The sequence below is a fragment of the Trichosurus vulpecula genome, chromosome 8 (assembly GCF_011100635.1).
Source record: "Trichosurus vulpecula isolate mTriVul1 chromosome 8, mTriVul1.pri, whole genome shotgun sequence".
NCBI lineage: Eukaryota > Metazoa > Chordata > Mammalia > Diprotodontia > Phalangeridae > Trichosurus > Trichosurus vulpecula.
Window position 1 is genome coordinate 170,846,659 of NC_050580.1, and position 23,268 is coordinate 170,869,926.

The window sequence follows — 23,268 nt, forward strand, 5'->3', positions numbered from 1 at the left end:
ACCTTCCTAAGGTCACAGAAATCTTAAGTGTCATTCCGGGGACTTGTCGTTAAGAGTTCCGACCCCTCCCTGTACCAGGATAGCCACACTGTCTCTGTAGCAAGCGGCACCTTGTCTTGCTTGTACCCCATAAATAAACGTCTATAGAACTGAATTGCATGGCTCATTCCTCCACTAGACTCTAAGTTTCTTGAGGGTGATACATCTTCAGATCCCCAGAATCAGAAGCCAGCTGGGGCACACAGCAGGTGCAGAACCAACGTTTGCTGAACTGAATAAAGAATGTCTTTTAAATATTAACTTACTGAACTATATTAACTTAACAAATTATTCCCTCCTACGATACAGAGAAGGGGTAGGAGAGGATCCGGCGTGTACTCTGGGGCAGAATCAAAGTGTCCTAGATACCAAGGCCCTGGGGGCACCTCCCAAACTACAGAGCTTTTACAGTACGGGCGCCAACAGGCATGAAATTCACGTTCAAATAGGAACCACCCGTCCCCAGTTCAGGCTCAATTCTCTCCCTCCCTCGAGCCCCTCCCCCATCCACCGAGATATCAATTATACACGTGAGGTCATGCAAAACATTGTTTCCATATTAGCCTCGTTGCGAGAAAAAAATAAAGAAAATGAAAAAAAAGCGTGCGTCAGTCTGCACTCGAGGTTCATGAGTTCTCTCCCCGGAGGGGGATAGCATTTTTCATCATGAGTCTTGTGCCCTAACCGGGCCCCAGTGTGTAGGGTGCAGAGCCTTCTGCTGTGAGTCCCATCCATTGGCCGGGAAACTCCGTCACTCTCGCTGCTCAAGTCCCGCCCCATTCTCGCCCCAGAAGGGAGCTCCTTTCTGGAGCTGACAACGCCTTCCGCAATCGTTTGAGCCTCCTCGGCTGCCGTCCTAGATGATCTCTCTTTCCCCTCCCCACCCTTCCCTCGTTCCCCCCCGCCCTTCCCTCTGCCTCTTCTTTCCCTCCGCCTCCTCCTTACACGGTTCTCCCCCCTCCCCCCGCCCCCCCCCGCTGCATCTCCTCCTCCTTCTCCATCATCTCCGGGAGCAGGAGGCGCCGCCACGGTCAGTGGCGTAGCCGGACTCCGTGTCTGGGCTAGAACGAGAGGGGCGGGCGGGCCCGCATTACTGTCACGTCCCGGGCGGGGGCCATGGGGAAAGCGGCCCTGGGCGTTCTCGACGCTGACTGAGAGCGGCTCCCGCTACCGCAGGAGGCGCCATGGACCGAGCCGCCGCAGCCGGGGACCAGGTACGCGGGGCCGGGCCGGGAGAACTCGGGAGCCCGCAGAGGCCCGAGGCCCGGTGCGGATGCGGAAAGAAAGCGTCGTTCCGGGGCCCGCGTCTCCCTGGGCTCTCCCATCGTCCCGGGCGGGTTCTCCCCACCCCCGCCTCATACCCGCAGCCCCTCTGGTGCTCCGACCCTGGGGCCGGCCGGGGGAGGGGTCCCCTCGCCCAGCACCCCGAGGGTCCCAGCTTGGGGGGCGGGGTCTGACAGCTGGTTTGGACACCTGCGTGATTCCAGGTACTCTCCTCCCAGTGGGCTCATGTTTAGTTCCCCAACCCCCCACCCCCAGTAGTGTTGAGCTTCGAAAGGACGGTCCGAGGGATGTGTCGTCAGAATGCAGGCACACGTGAGAAAGAGGGCATTTCAGTGGAGGTGTCCTAGAAAGAAATGTCAATCCAAGGGACACCTGCGCCCAGGTGCTTGCAGGTATTTTAGGTGGTTCTGAGGTCCACCTCCTGCTTAGTGACGTCCTCTCACGCTCCCCGACGTGGGAGAGACTATAAACAGGAGAGATTGTAGGGCTGCTTAAAAAAACAAAACAGGTCATTTTAAAAGTTCAGGGTCGGGGTTTGCAAAGAGAAGGGGCATTCCGCGAACCAAATTAATGGTAGTTCCTTTTTTTTTTTTATCCCAAAAGGACTTATTTTGGTTTGGTTTATTTGTTTTTATTCCAAAATCTTGATTACTAGCTGTAGAGCAATGATAGTGTGACTGGTTGACAAGAATAATTGAAGTGCACGATCCAAAAAGGGGGTGGGGGGAAATTTCGGCCAGAAGTTTTAGCCTTTTTTTCCCTCCCATCCCCTAAACTTTCTACTAGAGCCTTAACCAGGTAAGGAAATAGGCAGAACGATGGAGGAAGAAGAGGAGAGATGCAAAGTGGATCTGTCTTGGGGGTAGGAAGGCATGAGGCATGTTAATAGAGAAAGGGTTTCCAACTTCCTAGGACTTTATGATCTAAGGCTCTCTTCTTTCTCTTCCTCTCCTCCCATTCTCTCTCCCCCTCTGCCTTTCTCTTTGCTTCTCTCCCATCTCTCTCCTCCTCCTCTTTCTCTGTCTTACTGCCCTCCCTCTTTCTTTTCCCCTTTTCCTCCTCTCTCTCTACCTCTTTTTTCTCTTCCTTCCTCCCTCCTTATCTTTCTTACATTTTCCTCTTTCTCCCCCTCTTTTTTCTCTCCTTCCTCCTTTTCCCCTCCCTCCCCCACTTTTAGATGTATCTGTGCACACATGACTTTAAAATGGATTTGGTAGAAGAATATGGAATTACATAAGGAAACACTCATGGGAAAGAGCTTTGGCAAATGTATTTTGTGTGCTGTTGACCTTGTTATACCTCTGACTTAATTTTCGTGGCCTGTTTGACTCAAGTCTGAAAGAAGTGTTTATCAAAGATGGCTGACTTTTTGAAGTGTGACAAAATAAGAGATGGTTGAACCATTTCCTTGTTTATAGGTGTGAGCTAATGAGAGGGTTAAATATTTTGGTTATTCACCAGGATGCCAGAGCGGTAGCTAGTAATGCTAGTGTGTACTTAAAGTCCCTTTCATCCTAAAGGAAGTGCAATTAACCATTTAAACAACTCTTAACACAGCTATTTAATTGAATGTGGTCATCTTTGTAACATGAAGTGTATGAGGAAATAATTTCTAGTGAAGGCTGGAGATTGGTACAAAGTGTGTGTGTATTTTACCTTAAGTGTTTTCTGTGTGTGTGTGTTTATCTTTCTACCTAAAAACTTAGTTGGTTCTTTTCTTGATAGGTATTCTCTGAATTCTCTATCTAGTTAGACTTGCCTATGATCTCTTTTGCTTAATGTAAAAGAGTATATTTAACAGTTTCTGATGAGAGATTTGTAGTGGGTGATTTCTAAGAACATAAACCTGTTAGTCATTAAAAGTCCTGTGATTTTGTAAATAATCTTAATTGTGAGAATGACTACAACATTTGGAAGAGATATTACACACTAGAAAAGAATTCTAGTAGTCTTTTAGATACTTTTATATAAAAGCATATAGTTTAATCTTAACTGCCAAGAAAAGCAGGTGGACTTTTAGATTTCATTTAGGTGTTCTAGGAACAGTAGGTATAATGCATAGCTTTAAAAAAAAGTGTGAGGAGGGATAGGAAGAATTAACAACTAGATTTTATTTTATTAAATGTTTGATTTCAAACATGGCAAAAACCCTATTACACACAGTGAAAGAAATCTTCTTGGTTTTTTGAAATTGAAGTAGTAGTAACCAATTTATTTACACAGACATAAGTATCGAGTATACAAAGTTCAAAAATTGTTCTGCTTTCCACTGAATAACTAATGGAGAATTCTGTGCTTAGGATTTGTTGACTATTTTGTTACTTTCTAAGAATTAAAGCAGTAATGCCATGAGGTGTATGTAGGCATATTCCAGGAGTTGTAAGGGAGTGGAATTTCTTATGATGTCTTCCTTTTAAAAATAAGTTTTCATAATTCCCAATGCTATAAAAATACAAATAACATAATTAATGATGTTAAGCTACCCCAAAATGTGTTTATTTTTAAACTATAAAGTTAGAGTAGTCAATACTGGCTTCTATGTCTGAATGTAAAAGTAAATGACACAAATTTCAGGACTACAATGTCATCGAGTCAATAATTGGTAAATACTAATAAATAGTACTAGAAAATAGTATGTATATACACCGTACTACATCCCATATATTATTTGAATTGAATTAGGTTATGTCTACGTAGTTTTTTTTTTAAAGCAAAAAAAAAAATCAGGTATAAGAAGGCAAGTGGGTAGGAAAACTGATTGTTAGCAAGTTAAAGTTTCAGACTTTGATTTTTCTAAATGTGTTCTCAAGTCTTGCAAAATTTTTACATTCAGACTAAAGTTACTCCTGTAGTTTGTTTTGGCAATTGGTTTATTTAGTCAGTGTAAACATTTTGAGCAAATCTCCAGGCAGTTAGGATGATAGCTTCTGGGATTTTCTTGATACTCTTTACTTCAATATATCGCACTTTCCTTCAGAATGTACTATTGGCTACAGGAGGCAAAATATCTTAAAGTGATTTCAGTTTCCATTCTAAGATGGATAAAATACAAAGTGTTTTTATAATGACTTTTTTCCTTTTCTTTAAGTGGGAGGTATAATTTCTTCTGAAACTTCATTGTGAGACAGTATTAGTTTTTAATGCAGACATTTAGACTTAGTTTTACATTGTTTAGTACGGGAAAAAGTCTGCCTTCTTTTTTTTGTAACTTCATCACCAAAAAAACGTGCAATGTAGATTATCAACAAGTAATAAATATATAGATGGTATTTATCCCCTCCCACAGCAGGGCTAGCATAGCTGCCTCAGTAAATATTTGTTGAATTTAAGTGGGCTCTCAGTAGTCCGTTAAATATGTTTGACTAGACTAATGAAATAGGTTTGAAGTAAGACCTTTTTCTCTGTTTATGAATTCTCCATTTTGGGAGGAGGTAACTTGAATATGCTAGCTTGTCATTAATAGCCTTTATTTCTGTAATTTCCCCATAAGATAGGTTATAATGAAGAAATGGATAAACTCCCTAATATACCTGCTATAATTTCAGGTGTAATTATATGAGCATAATTTTGACATTATATACATAATTTTTAAGTTATGAAATAATTTCATTTAAGGTATACTGAGTCTGAAGAACTTTGGAGAATGAAAGATAATTTAATTTCATAGTTGGATTCTTTTTAGATAACTTAAGGCAAAAGTATAATTTAGCACAGGTAATACCAGTTTTTACTCTGGATGTATCACCGTATTTTTAACACTTTATCTCAGATAATCAGATTATTGATGTGAGATTTCTGATGTCTGAAAAATAGATCTTGAAAAATAATGACTTTTATCTAACCTCTAATTAAAACTTAAATTCAGATACCTAGTAATAAAACCAAATTTTAACCTACCTATATAGCATGTCCTCTTACATTCACATAGCTCACTACGTTTTCTTGCTGACTGCAAAATTTTCCTTTTCGCTTTCAAACAAATTTAAGTGGATCATTTCTCTAGTTTTCTCTAGTTTAGTGTTGTAATCAATCCCAACGTATCTTCTTTATCAAATTGTGGTATATGGGAGAACAATTAGAAATTTTAATGTTGCTTTCCTGATCTCTGGGTTGGGGGAGGGAAGATAATGCATTTTAATGTGAGATACAGAACTTCCTAAAGTCCCAGCAAACAAGATCTTTAAAAACACTGTCCAGTGCTCTAACTGTAGAATATGTTTTACCAGTCTGTTCCTACTAGTGACATCTTCTGTCTCTGCAGCTGGTGGTGACTACAGTAGCTTTCTTTTAGGCAAAGAACAAAGGGATCATTTATGTTTATTGTGATTTTAATTGTTGAAATGAAATCTATAACTATTACTTTTGAAAAAACATCAAATCAAAGGGAAAACAAGCTTAAAACTGAATACATTTGAATTTTATTTGCTTGCAAAAAATGTTATATTTGTACACATTACCTATTGAGCATTTCATTGATCAAGTTGGTAAAAGTCTTCTAACAGGTATTTTGGGCACCAGAAACTGAACTGAGTGAGAACTGTTTCTTACTTAAATTTTGAACTGAACAAGGCTTTAACCATAAATAAAAGAAGTATTTTGCAGAGACATATATGTTTTTTGGAGAGATCACTACCATTTACATTGATTATTTTCATTTGGCAGTTTTGTTTTTATTAGTTTTTTTTAACATTGCTAACATTTGATTTGGAAGTATTCCTTGCTTTAAAAATGCATTAATATACACAAATGCAGATTTACAGAACAGACCTGTTAGGTTATGATTATTCACATTTTAAATCAATTCGTTGTTTTGCAAGAGGATTTTAAAAATATTTCTAGTGCATTAAGAATTTGTTTCTTCTAAAAATGATTTAAACACAACTCAGCAGGAACATGTGCATTGTCAAAGCAGACTGAAGCCAAATCTTTAAATTTCTTGTTTATAAGAGCATAAATTTGTAGTTGGAAGGGACCTTAGAAATTGTCTAGTTCAGTTAGAGATGAGGAAACTGGGACTTAAAGAGACTTTGGTGACTTCTGATAGGTAGGGTCACACAAGGTCTGGTAGTAAGTAGAGTCAGAAATTGAATCCAGGTCCTTCAGCTCCCCATGTCTACTACTCTTTCAACTATATTTGAAGACATGAAATTTTTTTTTTTAATTTGGAGAAACTTTCAGTTATTATAATAGTCCCTTGCTATCTATTCATTGGTGAGCCATTTGGGGTGTTTCCCCTACCACTTACAATTCTATTGGTAAGAAGTGCTAACTTTTTGGATCATAGTTTGATAGTAACATCTTGCTCTCTGTTGCTACCTAAGGTTAAAGTAAACTTATGGTCTAAATTTTGCCTTCTTAGTCTTTAAATCAAATGAGAATTTTAAGCACTGAATTTAACTACTTCAAAGCATTAATACCTTAAAAAAATTTCTTTTTTATTTAAAGTTTCGAGTTCCAAATTCTATCCCTCCCTTTCTCCTCCCTCCCTGAGACACTAAGCAATCAGATATTGGTTATACACGTGCAATTATGTAAAACCTTTCCATACTAGTCATTCTGTACAAGAACACACAAATAAAAGGAAAAAAAGTGAAAAATAGCATGCTTCAGTATGTGTTCAACAATATCAGTTCTTTCTCTGGAGTGGCTAGTATGCTTCACCATTAGTCCCTTGGGATTGTCTTGGGTCATTGCTGTTACTATGTACAACATTCTTATGGTTCTGTTCACTATGCATCAGTTCATGTAAATTTTTCTAGGTTTTTCTGAAATCATCCTGCTTGTCATTTCTTATAGCACAGTAATATTCTACTGTAATTGTATGCCACAGCTTGTTTAGCTATTCCCCAGTTGATGGATATTTCTTTGATTTCCAATTCTTAGCCACCACAAAAAGAGCTGCTATAAATATTTTAATACAAATAAGTCCTTTTCCCTTTTTTTGGATGTCTTTGGGATATAGACCTAGCAGTGGTGTTGCTGGATCAAAGGGTATGCTCAGGTTTATATAGCCTTTTGGGCATAGTTCCAAATTGCTCTCCAAAATGGTTGAATCAGTTCACAACTCCATTAGGTGCATTAGTGTCCCAATTTTTCCACATCCCCTCCAATATCCAACATTTTCCTTTTTTGACATATTAGCAAATCTGATAGGTGTGAGGTGTACCTCAGAGTTGTTTTAATTTGCATTTCTCTAATCAGTAGTGATTTAGAGCATTTGTTATGTGACTACGATAGCAAAACATTAATATTATATCAACTTCAGTTACTTGAGAGTTAGTGTTGGGGAGAAGAGCAAAATTCAGTGAGGAGCTTAAAGATTGTTAAGGAAAAAAATATCAATTAATGGTCTGGTTTGTTGCTGTTCTTTTTTTAAAGTAAATAGTATTTGAATGTTTTACAGTAGGTTAATACACTTTTATATAAGAAAGAATATGTGATCTACATTACTGTCAATTATTATTTGTATTAACATGGTGTTTTGACATTTGCAAACTGGTTTATAGAGATTATATTTTCAGACTTACAATAACCCTGTTAGATACCACTGGTGCTCTTCACACTCATTTTATGGTTGAAGAAACAGGCTCACAGATGTTAAGTGGCCTCATAGCTAGGAAGTGTCAGAGGTGAGACTTAAACCCGTTTCTTCCCTCTGAGTCTAGTGCTACGACTCTACTACAGATTCCAATGCTTTGTATAGGGACCTTGTAATATTATTTTTTGACAGCATTGTCTTAACTCAGAATAGTGTTGAGAAGTCTGTGCCATGTGGGTTTTAATAGCTAAAGACATTTTAAGTCTGATTTTCACGATTTTTAAAACCTAAATCAAGTTCTTTATTTGGGTCTTTGAACTTTAAAAAAATTATATTTCAATATAGTTGGTTTCCTTTGTGATCCTATATATATTCTTTTATGCTTTTTAAAATGTTATACTGAGGAAAGGTCCAGAGGTTTCACCAGACTGCCAAAAGGGTCTATAATTAATAACCTCTGACCCAAATGAATTAAATTAATATCAAGTAATGGGTGGTGAGACTTTTTCCCCTCACAAATTTCATTGAAATTTGGTGGCATAAAATCTTTTACGATTTTATAATTGCTGAAGATTTCATATTCGTTAATGAGCTTGATAATAATTCAGAATTTCCCACAGTAATGTAGCATTAAATATTCTAAAACATGTATTGTTACTTTAGTGATACTTTGCCATTCAAAGGAAGATACCATATTTTAATTTATCCAAATTTTTTTTGAAAAAAATAAACATTTAATATAGAGCATATACTTTTAGAAGTTTTAAATATTTCATACTGAATATATCTTCAGTTTTCCAGCAATTTTTATCAATTTAAGAAAGTTGTTTCTTTGTATTAAATATTTAGATTTTATTTCATCTTAGTTGCTTTCTTTTTAGTTAGGTATCTATATTGTGTATTGAAATCTCAATGCATGCTTTTATATTTTTGAAGTAACTATTTTAGCCTTAATCTGAATGCAAAAGGCAGAAGTTAGTAAACCCCAAACTATTTTGTCTGTGGAATTAAATATCTTACTACCAAGTTTATTTTTAGTCTCTGAAGTATGACTTCCTTGTATTCTTGATTGCTTTAACAGCTTTGATTACGTAAGAAGAAATGATTTCATTGAAACTTGGTAACCTTTTATGTATTTTCCGTTGTTTTAATTGATGGCTTTGTATGAATAACTTGGTCATTGTTCAACTCTTTTAAAGTGACACTGTTTTCTCTTAAATGTTCTGTGAAGGTTCTGAATAAAGATAACTCATTGCTGTTCTGAAAGACAGTTTCTCTTTTGTCAGATTTCTTTGGTTTTTAAAGTTCTTTTAAACAGAAATTAATTCATTTTTCTCTTTTTCTCTGAAGAATGTCAAGCTGTCTGCCGAAGTAGAGCCATTTGTTCCTCAGAAAAAGACTCCTGATACGCTTATGATCCCAATGGCACTTCCAGGTGATAGTGGAAGTGTGAGTGGAGTGGAACCAACTCCAATTCCCAGCTACCTGATAACTTGTTATCCCTTTGTGCAGGAAAACCAGTCTAATAGGTACTTTTGTATTGTGGCTGTATATCTGTATGAATGTGCTTGCTGGCTTTTGGGGGTGGGGTGGGGCAGAGTATAAAAGTTGGTTAGGCTTAATTGTCATAATTGGTGACTTATAACATTTGGCACTTTTTCTGGTTCATAAAAATGACTGAAGACCCTTATAGAATTAAACATTTGCTTAAAGCTTGAAAATTCAATTAAAATATTTTTATATTATGAATTGTAAACAGAAGTGTTTCTATGTGTACATGTGGATATACCCACATTAAAGTGATGACAATAGGGATGTTTTTTCATCACTCCATGAAATTCTTTGATCTTGTTTAAATTAAAAATTGAATTGATAGCAGGAGAGAAATGAAAGATGCAGGAAGAAGCTAGTAAAAACTTCTTGGGTCTATATTCTATTTACTCCTACTAAGATAATTTTTAATACAATGATAAATTATTCCCAATCTTTGATTTAGCAATAAGATCATGTATGGCTATTTAGTATTTATTTTCAGTCAGAAAACACTTATTACAAGCTTTAGGGTATTGGGTGCTAGTGCAATATTAACTTCTCAGTCAGTAGTTATATAATCTAATGGTTAGAACTTGTTTTTTGATCACTATAGACTTTTCTAGTCATAACTAGCAATGTAATTGCTACTTAATTTGTCTATTACACAAAATATGTGAATTGTGAAGATGGTAAATCTGTACTCCAGAAATATTATGCACACAAGTTAATTGTCCCCAAATGTTCAAGACTCTTAGATTCTGAGTATTGTTGAGCTGGCTATATAATAGGGTCTGAAGGAATTGTTTTGTTTGGGATTTTGCTAGTATTTCATAAATGTTACTGAGTAACAGAAGTAACAGAAAACAGAACATTAAAAGAAATAACAGAAAATTAAGGACAGTATTTAACTTTGATGGGATGTATGTTAATATAGTCATTTACATGTGATTTCCTGCTTTTCTGGGTTTTAGGTAACTTTTGACAGCATGTATTTTGTTTTTATTGAGGAAATTGTTTTTGACAACCTTAGCAAATTATCCTGGAGAATTCATAAGCAAAGAAAACGTCATTAAAATATTTTTGAAATTATGTTGAATAGTAGGTTTTTTTTAAACCCAGTATCTTTTATATATGCATATCTCCTATATGCTTGCATATCTCCTATATTTGGGGAAGAAAAATAAAGAAAAAAAGGTTTTCTTTATAATGTTCTCTCTTTTCCTCTTCTAATATCTGCCCTTTGCCTCCTTCCTCCCTCCTTCCCCCCAAATCACCTTGTTTTATATGAAGTCCTAGACCTAAGCTCCTTGCACCTCTCATCAGAAGAATCCCTGAAGAGGCCGAAAATATAAAACAGGAGGCATATACCTCTTCCTCCATTGTATTTGAGACCCTCTTAAGTGTGTCCTACTGAGATTAGTGCCAGTGGAATAGATAGGCTTTATTGCTTTTACTTTTACTTCTCTTGCACTTGGGTAGCATTTCTATTGCTGGAGTAGGGAAGTGGCACACAAGAGAGTGCCTACCAATGTTGTTAAGGAAGGAGTATGAGAAAGGAGTAGAAAAAAAAAGCAAAAGTAGAATCTTATATGATAATCTTTTATGATGACCATAGCATAAGTCTTTACAGAATCCTGCCATAATTTTTGGAATTCGTTGGGGTGAAGCTGTCATTGGTAGATCCAATAGTTAGTTGCTTAAATAATTGTTTTTCCTAGATTTTAAGATGAAAGCAGTGAGAACTCAAGGAAATTGAAGGTTTAAGTAAATATGGTAGATCCTGTTCAGTATTTTGTGATGCAGTTGAACTCTGTTAGAAGCCATATTGGATTTATGTTTAATACAGAATAAATCTTTTCACATGTATATTTGAGTCACTAGTACAAGGCAAGGAAACTTTGTTCCCAGTGCTAGCCAGCATTATATGGAGGTTCTACTGAACTATTTTCTTTTTCATGATAGAAAAAGTTTCTTGCTTTAGACTTTAAAATTTAGACCAAAACTTTTAGTACTTTAACATGATTTTTTAGACTTCTTTACTAAATTTATTCTCCTTTTCTATTCGTTTTACAGACAATTTCCATTATATAACAATGACCTACGATGGCAGCAACCAAATCCAAATCCTCCAGGGCCATACCTTGCTTATCCCATTATATCTGCTCAGCCACCTGTTTCTACAGAATATACATATTACCAGTTGATGCCAGCTCCATGTGCCCAAGTTATGGGATTTTATCATCCTTTTCCTACACCTTACTCCAGCACCTTTCCAGCAGCAAATACTTTAAATACTGTTCCCACAGAATGCACGGACCGTCCAAATCAACTTGGACAAGTCTTTCCATTGTCCAGCCACAGAAGTAGAAGTAGTAATAGAGGTCCCATTGTGCAGAAGGTAAGTGAGTTCCTTGACTTTTTTAAAGGTGTGTCTGTCTTTTGTTATTGTTAGTGCAAATAACTTATAATTTACGGTTTTAAACTATATTAAAGGATATAGTAAGTGAAATCTTTTGATAGGCTCTTTTGCCATGATCCAGGCAAATATCAGTTATTTCAATTTTTGTCTGATTTTTGTCAGCGTAGGCACTTCTGCCACCATCCCAAAGTCTAGCCTCTCTCTGACTTAGTTGATAGTTTCTGAGAGTTCATTTGGTGTAAAAGCTCATCATCCTGTCACCAACCTGGTGATACACCTCTCCAAATTTAGCTAGATTGGTCCTTGGACAAAAGACATGTGTTGTATCATACACAAGGACAAATAACATTTATAAAATTTTTTTCTCTGCCTTTCAGTTATTTTCAATAACCGCTATATGAGTACTTTTTCATTACTTCTCATAGTCTTTCAAATAAATTTAAATAATCACAATATCCTTTTACTTCCAAAGGATTTAAATGTTGTCACTACCCCAAAATTTTTATTATACCTGTGTTATTGTCAGTCATTAATATATGCTTAGGGTCATGCTAAGCAAAAAAGTAAATATTTTGCACATTATTAATGCAGTCCACTAAATTTAGTAGTGAGAATTGGAACTTTAAAAGGATCTGGGATTCTAAAAGGTGGCATTTGATTGACTGAAACCCATAGCTACTGTGATGTTATTTTTATGAATTACTCTCAAGTTGTTCCCTTTCACTCCTTTGTTGATTCTGTTTATATTATTGCATAGAATTTTAAAAAAATTATGTTGCATAAAATGCTGGGCAGTATAAGTAAAGAAGCATTTCTATAGCTGCTTTATATTGGGAATAATACATTTTCATTAAAATTAGCTATAAAAGTGATTTTTTGTTAACATATGTTTTTCTCTTTATTTAAATAAAAAATCCACCATATTTAGCAGGAAATAAATTTTCCTAAACCTTAAAAAATGAAATCAAACTTAAGAATGTTGAATAACCTTTCAAAGAAAATCAGGTAGTTTGGGTCTAATGCTTTGCTCATTCTTTTCCCTTCTGTGCCATCCTGAAATACTCCTTTTGGTCCAGCTTTTTTCCCCATCCCAAGGATTGGGATTTTGCCTTTTCCTTCCCTTCTTATATATTCCATCATCTGTGGTTACTCATCTATTAGACAGGTAGTTCAAGTTGACCTCTGTATGGGTGTGTTTCCCTATGGTTCTGTTTACTATGTAAAGTAAATAGACATCTGCATGAAGCCATTGGGTACTGCCACTAGGAAGAGGTTTTTTTTCAAACTGATGATAAATCATTAATGGTATTACTCAGTATTAACAATACCACAGAATCATCCCTTCCAGGTACAACTTAGAATAGCTTCAAAATGAAAATTTAAAGCTGGCTAGCAAGGGAGTAGGAAAGATGAGTCATATACTATGTTTATAATCAAGACTAAAGATACACGTTCAAGATAGTCTTTTGAAACAAAACACTTCCTTCCCACTTTTGACAGACTATCCCTGAATTAATGGAGGCCTTGAGAGCACTAGTGAATTTGTTGAAGCTAAGTTTATGAAAAACAAGACAACACATTCTGCTTTAATGGTTTTTTAGGTAAAGGATACTTTCCTATCTTGAAGCCTTAATTTTTCAGCTGCCAACTAAAAGTCCTGCTCAGTCACTTGGAATTGACAGAATTAATCTTGAATAGAACTAGAAGCTTGAAAGATGACTTCTTAGTTGACACTTCTGTCAGCACAGCGGAGAGCCAGTACTTTCTCTCTGACCCATGAAAAGACTTTCATCTATTACAATGGGGGAGAAAGTAGGAACTAGAAGTAGCAGTTGCTGTAAAAAGCTTTAGGTCTGTCTCTATCCTAAGTAAATCTACACTGCATTGATAGTTGTCTGTTTGGAATTTCTAAGGAAAGGGTGATGAGGTAGTAGGAGTGTGGTGATAGCACGTGATGCACACATTCCAAAATATGAGAGAGATTGTGTGTTAGAGAGAATTAATAATTAGGTTCAGTTCCTCAAATTCAAAATTCTATCAAGTCAGTTATTGTTAAGCAAAGAATAGCCACATAATAGGAATTCAGAGCTTTCCTTTTTTTTTCTTCTTTGGCAGAAATTATCTTATACTTTTTTATTCTCGGGAGAAAATTCTTGCCCAGTGCTATTTTAGTGAAACAAAAAGTCAGCTTCTTGTAAGGGTGATCTATTTTAATATTATAACATAAGTTTCTGTGTCAAATACTTAGTATAATAGAATTCTATAGTTAAAAGGGGATTTAGGAATCATCTATCAATTATCAAGGATCCCTGACTTTATAGTGATTTAGAAAATCACAAATTAACTTGATGTTGTGTTGTCTTTTTATTTATTCTCTTAAACATTCCCACCTGCATTTTAATCTCGTTAGCACTCCAGAGTTTTATGGGCCTCCAGTTTGACAACTTTGATCTAGTCTATTCTTTTCATTCTACTTGTATTTATTTTCACAGTATTGTTTTATTGAAGTAGTATATTATTTTCTCAATTTAAATCAACAGCAGCAGATTTTACAACAACATGTAAAAAGTAAAAGGCCACCAGTAAAAAGTGTAGCTACTCAGAAAGAAACCAGTGCAGCAGGACCTGATAATCGGTCAAAAATTGTGCTTCTGGTGGATGCTTCCCAGCAAACAGGTAAGAGAAGGGGTACATATGGAGGTTCTAGACTTATGAAGGTAGAATCTAATTTTTTAAAAATGGCTTATGCCATTTTTAAAGTATATGGTAAAATAATACTTTACTATTATAGAAAGCCTCCCCATTCTTCCCTTTTTTTGGTCTGCCAGTTTATAAAATTCCTTGGAAGTAGGGAGCCACAATCTGTTTCCTTTATTTTTTAAACTTACTTCCTCCATTGTCTGCACAGATTGTTTTGTTATTTTAAGGTGGTTGTTATGTACTAGGCTTTTGGCATTGAGGTTTTTTTTTTTAAAAGAACCCTGATTTATATAAAATTTTAAACAGTGAAATTTTATTGTAATTTCCCTAAAGGAAAAGTAATAACTTGAGATATAAGGTTAGCAAATTAGAATTGGACCAGGTTGTGAGGAATTTTAAATGTCAAAGAGGGGTGTTTATATTTTATCCTGAAGAAAATAGAAATCTACTAGAGAGTATATTGAGTAGAAAAGGAGTGGTGTAGTCAAATCTGTGCTTTAGGAAAATTGCTTTGGCAGCAGTGTGAAAGATGAATTGGGAGTCTTTATTTGAGGCAGAGAACCCAATCAGAAATTTGAAAAGATGAAAATTATTATTTCCTCTGATCTCTACTGTATTGACTTTACAATGTAATGATTTTATAGTCTGTTGATTTTTATAATGGTTATAATCTGTCTGAACTTACCCTGCTCAAAATGAGATCTCTCCCACTCCTAATAGTAGAAAGGGAATGATATCATTCCTGCAGCTTGCCTTGCCCTTCTTTGGCCTATAAGGATGGTTTGATCTCCCCCAAGGGAACAGCTAAAGAGGGGGTCCTGATTTAGGTGATTTTGATTTTTTAGTTAAGATTACGTGAGGTGGTTGAGGCCCATAAAGCAATTAGAAGTATATGTTCAGCCACACTTGAAGGCCAACCCACTTTCCCCACTTGTAGCCAATTGTAAGGCTCCCTAACTACCCTACCCTACCCCCCCTTCCTGTATCTCGAAAGAATAGTGTTTCCCAGGGGTGGGGAACCTGCAGCCTCAAGGCCACATGTTGCTTATTAGGTCCTTGGGTGCGGCCTTTTGACTGAGTCCAAGCTTTACAGAACAAATCAAATTAAGGAGATTTGTTCTATGAAGTTTGGATGTAGTCAAAGGGCACACTTGAGGACCTAGAGGACCACATGTGGCCTTGAGGCCTCCAGTTGGCCACCCCTGATCTTTCCTCTCGTTGGGGGAGGGACACTGGCCTTACTGAGGGGGCCAGTCTGACCTGCTTTGTTAACAGTTATATGCATTACTGTTAATAAACCACTTGTGCCTGGATATTTCCCTTAGGTTGTATTTTACTCCCCACAAGAAGCTATTTCAGAATCCCAGGTGAGAGGTGATAAGGGTCCACACTATAGTAATGGTGAATGCGTGAGTGGAGACAAATAGATTTTGTGGAGGTAGAAAAGACGGAGTTTGGCAGCTGATTGGGTATGTGGGATGAATGAGAGGGCTGGCAAGGATGACAATGAGGTTATGAACCTGGATGACTGGAGGGATAGTGCTCATCATTGGGAGGAATGCTGTTATTAAAGATGGGCTATTGTAGCTGGGAACAGATAGGGATTATTGGAAGTAACTTCAGTTTTTCAAATTCAGTCTAGTCTTATTCTTTCCTCTGTGTACTCAATCCCGAGCCTAGAATTTCTTTTTGCAGTGCTTGTCTCAGATACAATGCACACATTTTTGGACAAACTCGAGAGACTGTCTATACAGCTACGAGTCTGGGCATATAGTGGAATTGGTGTGTATTTTTTATCCACTTTGTTTTGTCTGCACTGCAGTGGATTTCACTGAGGGGTCTTTATAGTCTTCTAGGGCTCAAACAGTTAACAGGATGTGACCTGTGAATCCTTTTGTTTGTATTTCATGTGAGACCTTTTCCTTGAAAATGGCAAACACATTAGACAGATCATAAATGTAGAGCGGAAGGGACCTCAGACTCCATCTAGTTCAACCACAGTTTATATATGTGCAAACTCTCACAGTTACAGAGGTAGTAAAATTGTGGAGGAATGGTTTGAAACCAGGTTTTCTGATTATAGATTAAGTACTTTATCCATAGTTTCACACAGCTTTAGTGGTGTCACATCATTGAACAATGTTATTTCCATAATTGCAACTATCATAACTTTGTATACAATTTTAATGTTCTCTTGTTTAAAGGGAACCTTCATAACTGTGTCTGTGTTTATAATAAACAAGAAGGAATCTTATTTTCTATATTTTTCTTCATTTTTGTGATCATAAAAATATAGTTTGTATAAGAAAATAGTTTGCAAAAGCTTATTTGTACCCCGTGTATCAAGTGTCTTCATAATGCATGTATATTGCATTCTCACAGAAATTTTATATTTTATGTAGATGAGAGAACTGTGAGTTGATAGTTGCTATTGTTTTGGTCTCTTTTTTGGCAAACACTTGGTGGCCCTGGAGTATGCCATTTTTTGAAATAATATTAAGTATCTTTATTTTTTTTCTATATTATTATTTTTTAATTTAATATATTTAGTTTTCAGCATTGATTTTCACAAGAGTTTGAATTACAAATTTTCTCCCCATTTCTATCCTCCCCCCCACTCCAAGATGGCGTATATTCTGGTTGCCCTGTTACCTAGTCAGCCCTCCCTTCTGTCACCCCACTCCCCTCCCATCCCCTTTTCCCTTTCTTTCTTGTATGGCAAGATAAATTTCTACACCCCGTTGCCTGTGTATCTTATTTTCTAGTTGCATGCCAAAGACTTGTTTTTTTTGTTTTTGAACATCTGTTTATAAAACTTGGAGTTCCAAATTCTCTCCCCTCTTCCCTTCCCACCCACCCTCCCTAAGAAGGCAAGCAATTCAACATAGGCCACATGCGTATCATTATGTATAACCCTTCCGCAATACTCATGTTGTGAAAGACTCACTATATTTTGCTCCTTCCTAACCTATCCGCCTTTATTGAATTTTCTCCCTTGACCCTGTCCCCTTTTGAAAGTGTTTGTTTTTGATTAGCTCCACCCCCATCTTCCCTCCCTTCTATCATCCCCCCTCTTTTTTTATCTTCTTCTTCCTCCTTTTTTCCTGTGGGGTAAGATATGCAACTGAGTATGTATGGTATTCCCTCCTCAGGTCGCATCTGATGAGAGCAAGATTCACTCATTCCCCCTCACCTGACTTCTCTTCCATTCCTACAGAACTGCTTTTTTTTTTTTTTGCCACTTTTATGCGAGATAATTTACCCCATTCTATCTCTCCCTATCTCCCTCTCTCAACATATTCCTCTCTCATCCCTTAATTTTATTTCTTTTAGAAATCTTCCCTTCATCTTCAACTCACCCTGTGTCTGCTCGCTCTCTCTCTATATATATGTGTACACATATATACATACATACACACTCACATATACATAAACATATATATACATATATATAAAAACACACACATTATATATATATATATATATATATATGAATATTCCCTTCAGCTACCCTAATACTGAGGTCTCATGAATCATACACATCGTCTTTCCATGTAGGAATGTAAACAAAACAGTTCAACTTTAGTAAGTCCCTTGCAATTTCTTTTTCTTGATTACCTTTTCATGCGTCTCTTGGTTCTTGTGTTTGAAGGTCAAATTTTCTATTCAGCTCTGGTCTTTTTACTGAGAAAGCTTGAAAGTCCATATTTTGCCTTGGAGCCTGATACTCATTTTTGCTGGGTAGGTGATTCTTGGTTTTAATCCTAGCTCCATTGACCTCCGGAATATCGTATTCCAAGCCCTTCGATCTCTTAATGTAGAAGCTGCTAGATCTTAGGTTATTCTGATTGTGTTTCGACAATACTCAAATTGTTTCTTTCTGGCTGCTTGCATTATTTTCTCCTTGATCTGGGAGCTCTGGAATTTGGCAACAATATTCCTAGGAGATTTCTTTTTGGGATCTATTTGAGATGATTGGTGGATTCTTTCAATTTCTATTTTGCCCTGTGGCTCTAGAATATCAGGGCAGTTCTTCTTGATAATTTCTTGAAAGATGATATCTCGGCTCTTTTTTTGATCATGGCTTTCAGGTAGTCCATTAATTTTTAAATTATCTCTCCTGGATCTATTTTCCAGGTCAGTGGTTTTTCCAATGAGATATTTCACATTGTCTTCCATTTTTTTCATTCCTCTGATTCTGTTTTATAATATCTTGATTTCTCATAAAGTCACTAGCTTCCACTTGCTCCAATCTAATTTTTAAGGTGGTATTTTCTCCAGTGGTCTTTTGGACTTCCTTTTCCATTTGGCTAATTCTGCCTTTCAAGGCTTTCTTCTCCTCCTTGGCTTTTTGGAGCTCTTTTGCCGTTTGAGTTAGTCTATTTTTTAAGGTGTTGTTTTCTTCAGTGTATTTTTCAGCATTTTTTTTGGGTCTCCTTTAGCAAGTCATTGATTTGTTTTTCATGGTTTTCTCACATCCTTCTCATTTCTCTTCCCAATTTTTCCTCTACTTCCCTAACTTGCTTTTCCAAATCCTTTTGAGCTCTTCCATGGCCTGGGACCAGTTCATATTTTTCTTGGAGGCTTTTGTTGTAGGCTCTATGACTTTGTTGACTTCTTCTGGCTGTATGTTTTGGTCCTCTTTGTTACCAAAGAAGGATTCCAGAGTCTGAGACTGAATCTGGGTGTGTTTTCGCTGCCTGACCATATTCCCAACCAACTAACTTGACCCTTGAGTTTTTCAGCAGGGTGTGACTGCTTGTAGACTAAAGAGTTCTATGTTCCACACTTGGGGGGGGATGCACCAGCTCTGCCACACCAGCACTTCTCCTTTCCCAAGAACCCCCAACCTGGACTGGGCTTAGATCTTCAGCAGGCTGTGCACTCCTGCTGTGATCCACCACTTAATTCCTCCTATCAGGTGGGCCTGGGGCCAGAAGCAACTGCAGCTGTACTTCTATAGCTGCCCCACCTCTGCTGCCCCCGGGGCGGTAGCCGAACTGCGAACTCAACTCCTTCCAGCCCCGCAGCTTTTCCCACTAACCTTCTCTGTTGTCTTTGGTGTTTGTGGGTTGAGAAGTCTGGTAACTGCTGCAGCTCACTGATTCAGGGCGCTAGGGCACGCTCCGCCCAGCTCCTGGTCTGGTTGGTCTGCGCTGCTCACGCTGGGCTCTGCTCCGCTCTGCTCCCAGCTCCATGTGGGATAGACCTCACCCAGAGACCATCCAGGCTGTCCTGGGCTGGAGCCCTGCTTCCCTCTGCTGTTTTGTGGGTTCTGCATTTCTAGAATTGGTTCAGAGCCATTTTTTATAGGTTTTTGGAGGGACTCGGCAGGGAGCTCACGCTAGTCCCTGCTTTTCAGCTGCCATCTTGGCTGCGCCCCCCCCCCCCCCCCATCAATATTAAGTATCTTTAAATCAATCCCTGAGTTCCTTTAAAATTGGACTGCCTCTGTTACTGATTTCTTCCATATATATTTGATCAGGTCCATCCATTCTTCTCAGCTTCATTTTTTTTCTTTACTGTTGTCACTTACTTATGTTGTACATTGGGTATTGAGGTTCCATTTCTGATGAGAATAGTGTGACATTTGACATTTATTAATGAGAATAGATGACTATAAAAATTCTGGATAATCTATTCCATTTAATATCTTTTTTGTCCGATTTCCAATTTCATCAACAAATATTCTTGGAATGATCTGGATGTAACACTAAACTGTCTATCAAGTCACTTTCTCAACTACTTTTTGCTGTCTTGAAAAACTTTTGCTCATTGTCCATGCTAGTGTTTTGCCAATAAGCTTGTATTCTAAACCAGTGTTACCCTTGGCTACCACTTCTCTCTGCTTAGCAGGGAGATCACATGTTTGCTGAGAGTCTTTCTTGGTCTTTTTGACTGCCTCGTTTTAACTGTTTTGCATCAGTTAAGAGTCAGTACCTTTACTCTTGTCCATTTCCCATTTTTAAAACGTCAACAGTTTGTTTAAATAGCTCTGATTGGAGCTTCCATAATTGCATGTAGTGAAATTGGTGCTTACCAATTAAGAGTCTTACAGGTAACTGAATCTGGAATTATGTCATTCATGAAATTAGTTGTTTCTAAAATTATTTGTTCTGGACAAAGATAACATTTTAAGTACCAGCAATTAAATTAATGTTTTGTAGATTGTCTAAAACTACAATTCTTAGCATTTTATGCTTTTTTTTTGGATGGTTCACCATCATCACTATAGAATGGAGATCATAGATTTATAGCTGGAAGGGACCTTAAAGGTTATTGATAAGCCTAGCCCCTTTATCTTACCAATGGGGAACTAAGGTTCAGAGATGTCAAATGACTAGCCTAGGGTCTTACAAGTAGTAAGTACCTGTGGCAGGATTCAAACCCAAGGCTCCACAGTGTTCTATCCACTATATCATGGGTTGTCCAGGGCTGAGTGACCTTTTGAGTGTTTATCTTGATGTTGAGTCTCTCTGTATTTGGTTAGGAGAGTTTCAGAGTATCATAGTCACATCCAAAAACCAAAAGTTTTTCCAGTTTAGTCAAGACCTTTCAGAGCTGTGCTCTGCTAAAATAGCCTTCAAAAACTTATTGTAATGAGGCATCGATGCATGACTTCGGAAGGTACAGTGAACCTTTTGGCCTCCATTTTAAAGGATTGATATATATCTTCATTTTTCTTTTATAGTCAGATGTTTTATTTTGTGATGATTTATAAACTTTGATATTCATAAAAATGGCATTTTGTCACAAAGAATTTTATGCCTTTTTTACCTTTCAGATTTTCCATCAGATATCGCTAACAAGTCTCTTTCAGAGAGCACTTCTACAATGCTTTGGAAATCCAAAGGTAGAAGGAGAAGATCGTCCCACCCTGCAGCAGAATCTTCTAGTGAGCAAGGAGCTAGTGAAGCTGACATTGATAGTGATAGTGGTTACTGCAGTCCCAAACACAGCAGCAATCAGGCTCCAGGGATGACTTCCAGAAACACTGATTCTGGTGCAATAAATGTATGTAACCATTGTCTAGGTTTATACACTTACTGCATGTAACTGTGCTTAAGTAGTTACTTTCTCTAATAGTTGTTAAGGAAATGAGAGGATGTTAGTTGAAAATTTATTTTGTGTTGAATTTATTTAGATTTATTGTTAAAGTAAGGAATAGAGGGAAATTTGTTTTTCTCAAAATTGTAGTGAGCATGCTGTATTTATGATGTGAAGCTTTTTGCAGAGTTAAAAGTGCTTATTTTAAAGTGGCAACCTCTAACACTATTTTTCCTTATTTTTAGCTTGTGGAACCATCAATATGTTCAGGTATTTATCTTAAGTATTCTTTTACTATCATCTCTGCTACTAATCTCTATATTTTTTCATCCTTCTTGCTCTTCCTTCCTCATGTTCCTTCCTAGGTCTTTCAAGGGTTTTAACTTCTATAGATGAGACTTGAAAATGAAAAAAAAAACAAAGTAAAAAACTGGAAGTCTTCCAAAAAAGTTAAAATTAACTGAAAAAACTTGAAAGTATATGGCAAGACACACACGTGTTCAACATAAGAATGTTATAAAAATTTTTTGAGAATTTTCCCAACTTTATATGTTTAGATATGAGAATAAAGTCTATCTGACTTTGACATGGAATTCAATTCAATTACGAAATACAGGATATAATTTTTCTCTTTTCTTTCCTCTGCTCCCATCCCCTTGACTTTCTTGTTTCCTTTTCCAAATCTTTATCATCACTTGTAGGTGGGACAGGTTGGTCCAGTGTAACTTCTCAGGCAACTCAGAAAAAGCCTTGGATGGAAAAAAATCAGCCATTTTCTAGAGGTGGAAGGCAAACTGAGCAAAGAAATAATTCACAGGTAACTTTTGTTTCATAGATTCATAGAATCTGAGTGAAAAATTAGTGCTGGGGCCACTAGGTGGCACAGTGAGTAGAGTACCGGCCCTGGAGTCAGGAGGACCTGAGTTCAAATCCAGCCTCAGACACTTGACACGCTTAACTAGCTCTGTGACCTTGGGCAAGTCACTTAACCCCAATTGCCCTGCTTCACCTTTCCAAAAAAAAAAAAAAAGAAAGAAAGAAAGAAGAGTCAGTGCTATTCAAAAATCCTATTCTACCCTTATCAGCTTTCTATCTTACTCCTCATAGAGACTCTTCCAAACCCAACTGTACCCTAACCCCTCAAATTTATAAGTGATCTAGCCTTCTACTTCACTAAAAGATTGGATTAGGGCCATCAAGTGGGGAGTACCATCTCAACATCTTCATTTATTTTTCTGAGTCAAAGAACAAAGTGTTCTTACTCCTCACTAAAGCTAATGCCCTCTACCTGATCTTATTACTTCTTCTTATAGGACTGTGATTCTTTATTCATTCCCTATTTCTGCTGCATCTTTTAGATATTATTCCCATATTGGTTCTTTTCCATAAGAGATTTCCCCAACTCCTCATTTATTATTTTAAAATCTTGCCTCCATTTCTACCTCCCTTGATTTTCATTCAGATGTTCTTAACTGTGTTTCCCTTCTCTGATTCTTGGATTTCCTCCTCTTATTAGATCTTTTAAATATATAGGCCCTATTTCCTTGCCTTCTGCCCCTTAATCTATCATCTTTCTTTTGGCCAGGATTTTTCTAAAGCCATATTCCAGTCATAGGTTTTATACGATACTTATGAGATCAAATTTGCCTCCGTATATTAGGCCCTCTAGTAAATCTTGCCAATACCTATACTTTATGCATTTATGTTT

At 37.1% G+C, this 23,268-nt stretch overlaps 1 protein-coding gene across 2 annotated transcripts in view; it reads left to right on the forward strand.

Annotated features, from left to right (window-relative positions):
• Positions 1 to 1,038: 1,038 nt before the first annotated feature.
• The window catches only part of SECISBP2L (SECIS binding protein 2 like), a 77,484-nt gene continuing 55,254 nt past the window's right edge, over positions 1,039 to 23,268 (forward strand). The window contains exons 1-7 of one of the 2 annotated variants that reach the window (XM_036734454.1): positions 1,039 to 1,253; positions 9,212 to 9,390; positions 11,468 to 11,792; positions 14,354 to 14,489; positions 21,298 to 21,527; positions 21,806 to 21,830; positions 22,262 to 22,377. In XM_036734454.1, the coding sequence (XP_036590349.1) occupies positions 1,224 to 1,253; positions 9,212 to 9,390; positions 11,468 to 11,792; positions 14,354 to 14,489; positions 21,298 to 21,527; positions 21,806 to 21,830; positions 22,262 to 22,377 (1,041 nt within the window). In that variant the 5' untranslated portion in view covers positions 1,039 to 1,223. The remainder of the gene's footprint in view (positions 1,254 to 9,211; positions 9,391 to 11,467; positions 11,793 to 14,353; positions 14,490 to 21,297; positions 21,528 to 21,805; positions 21,831 to 22,261; positions 22,378 to 23,268) is intronic. The other variant, XM_036734455.1, reaches the window with a different exon arrangement.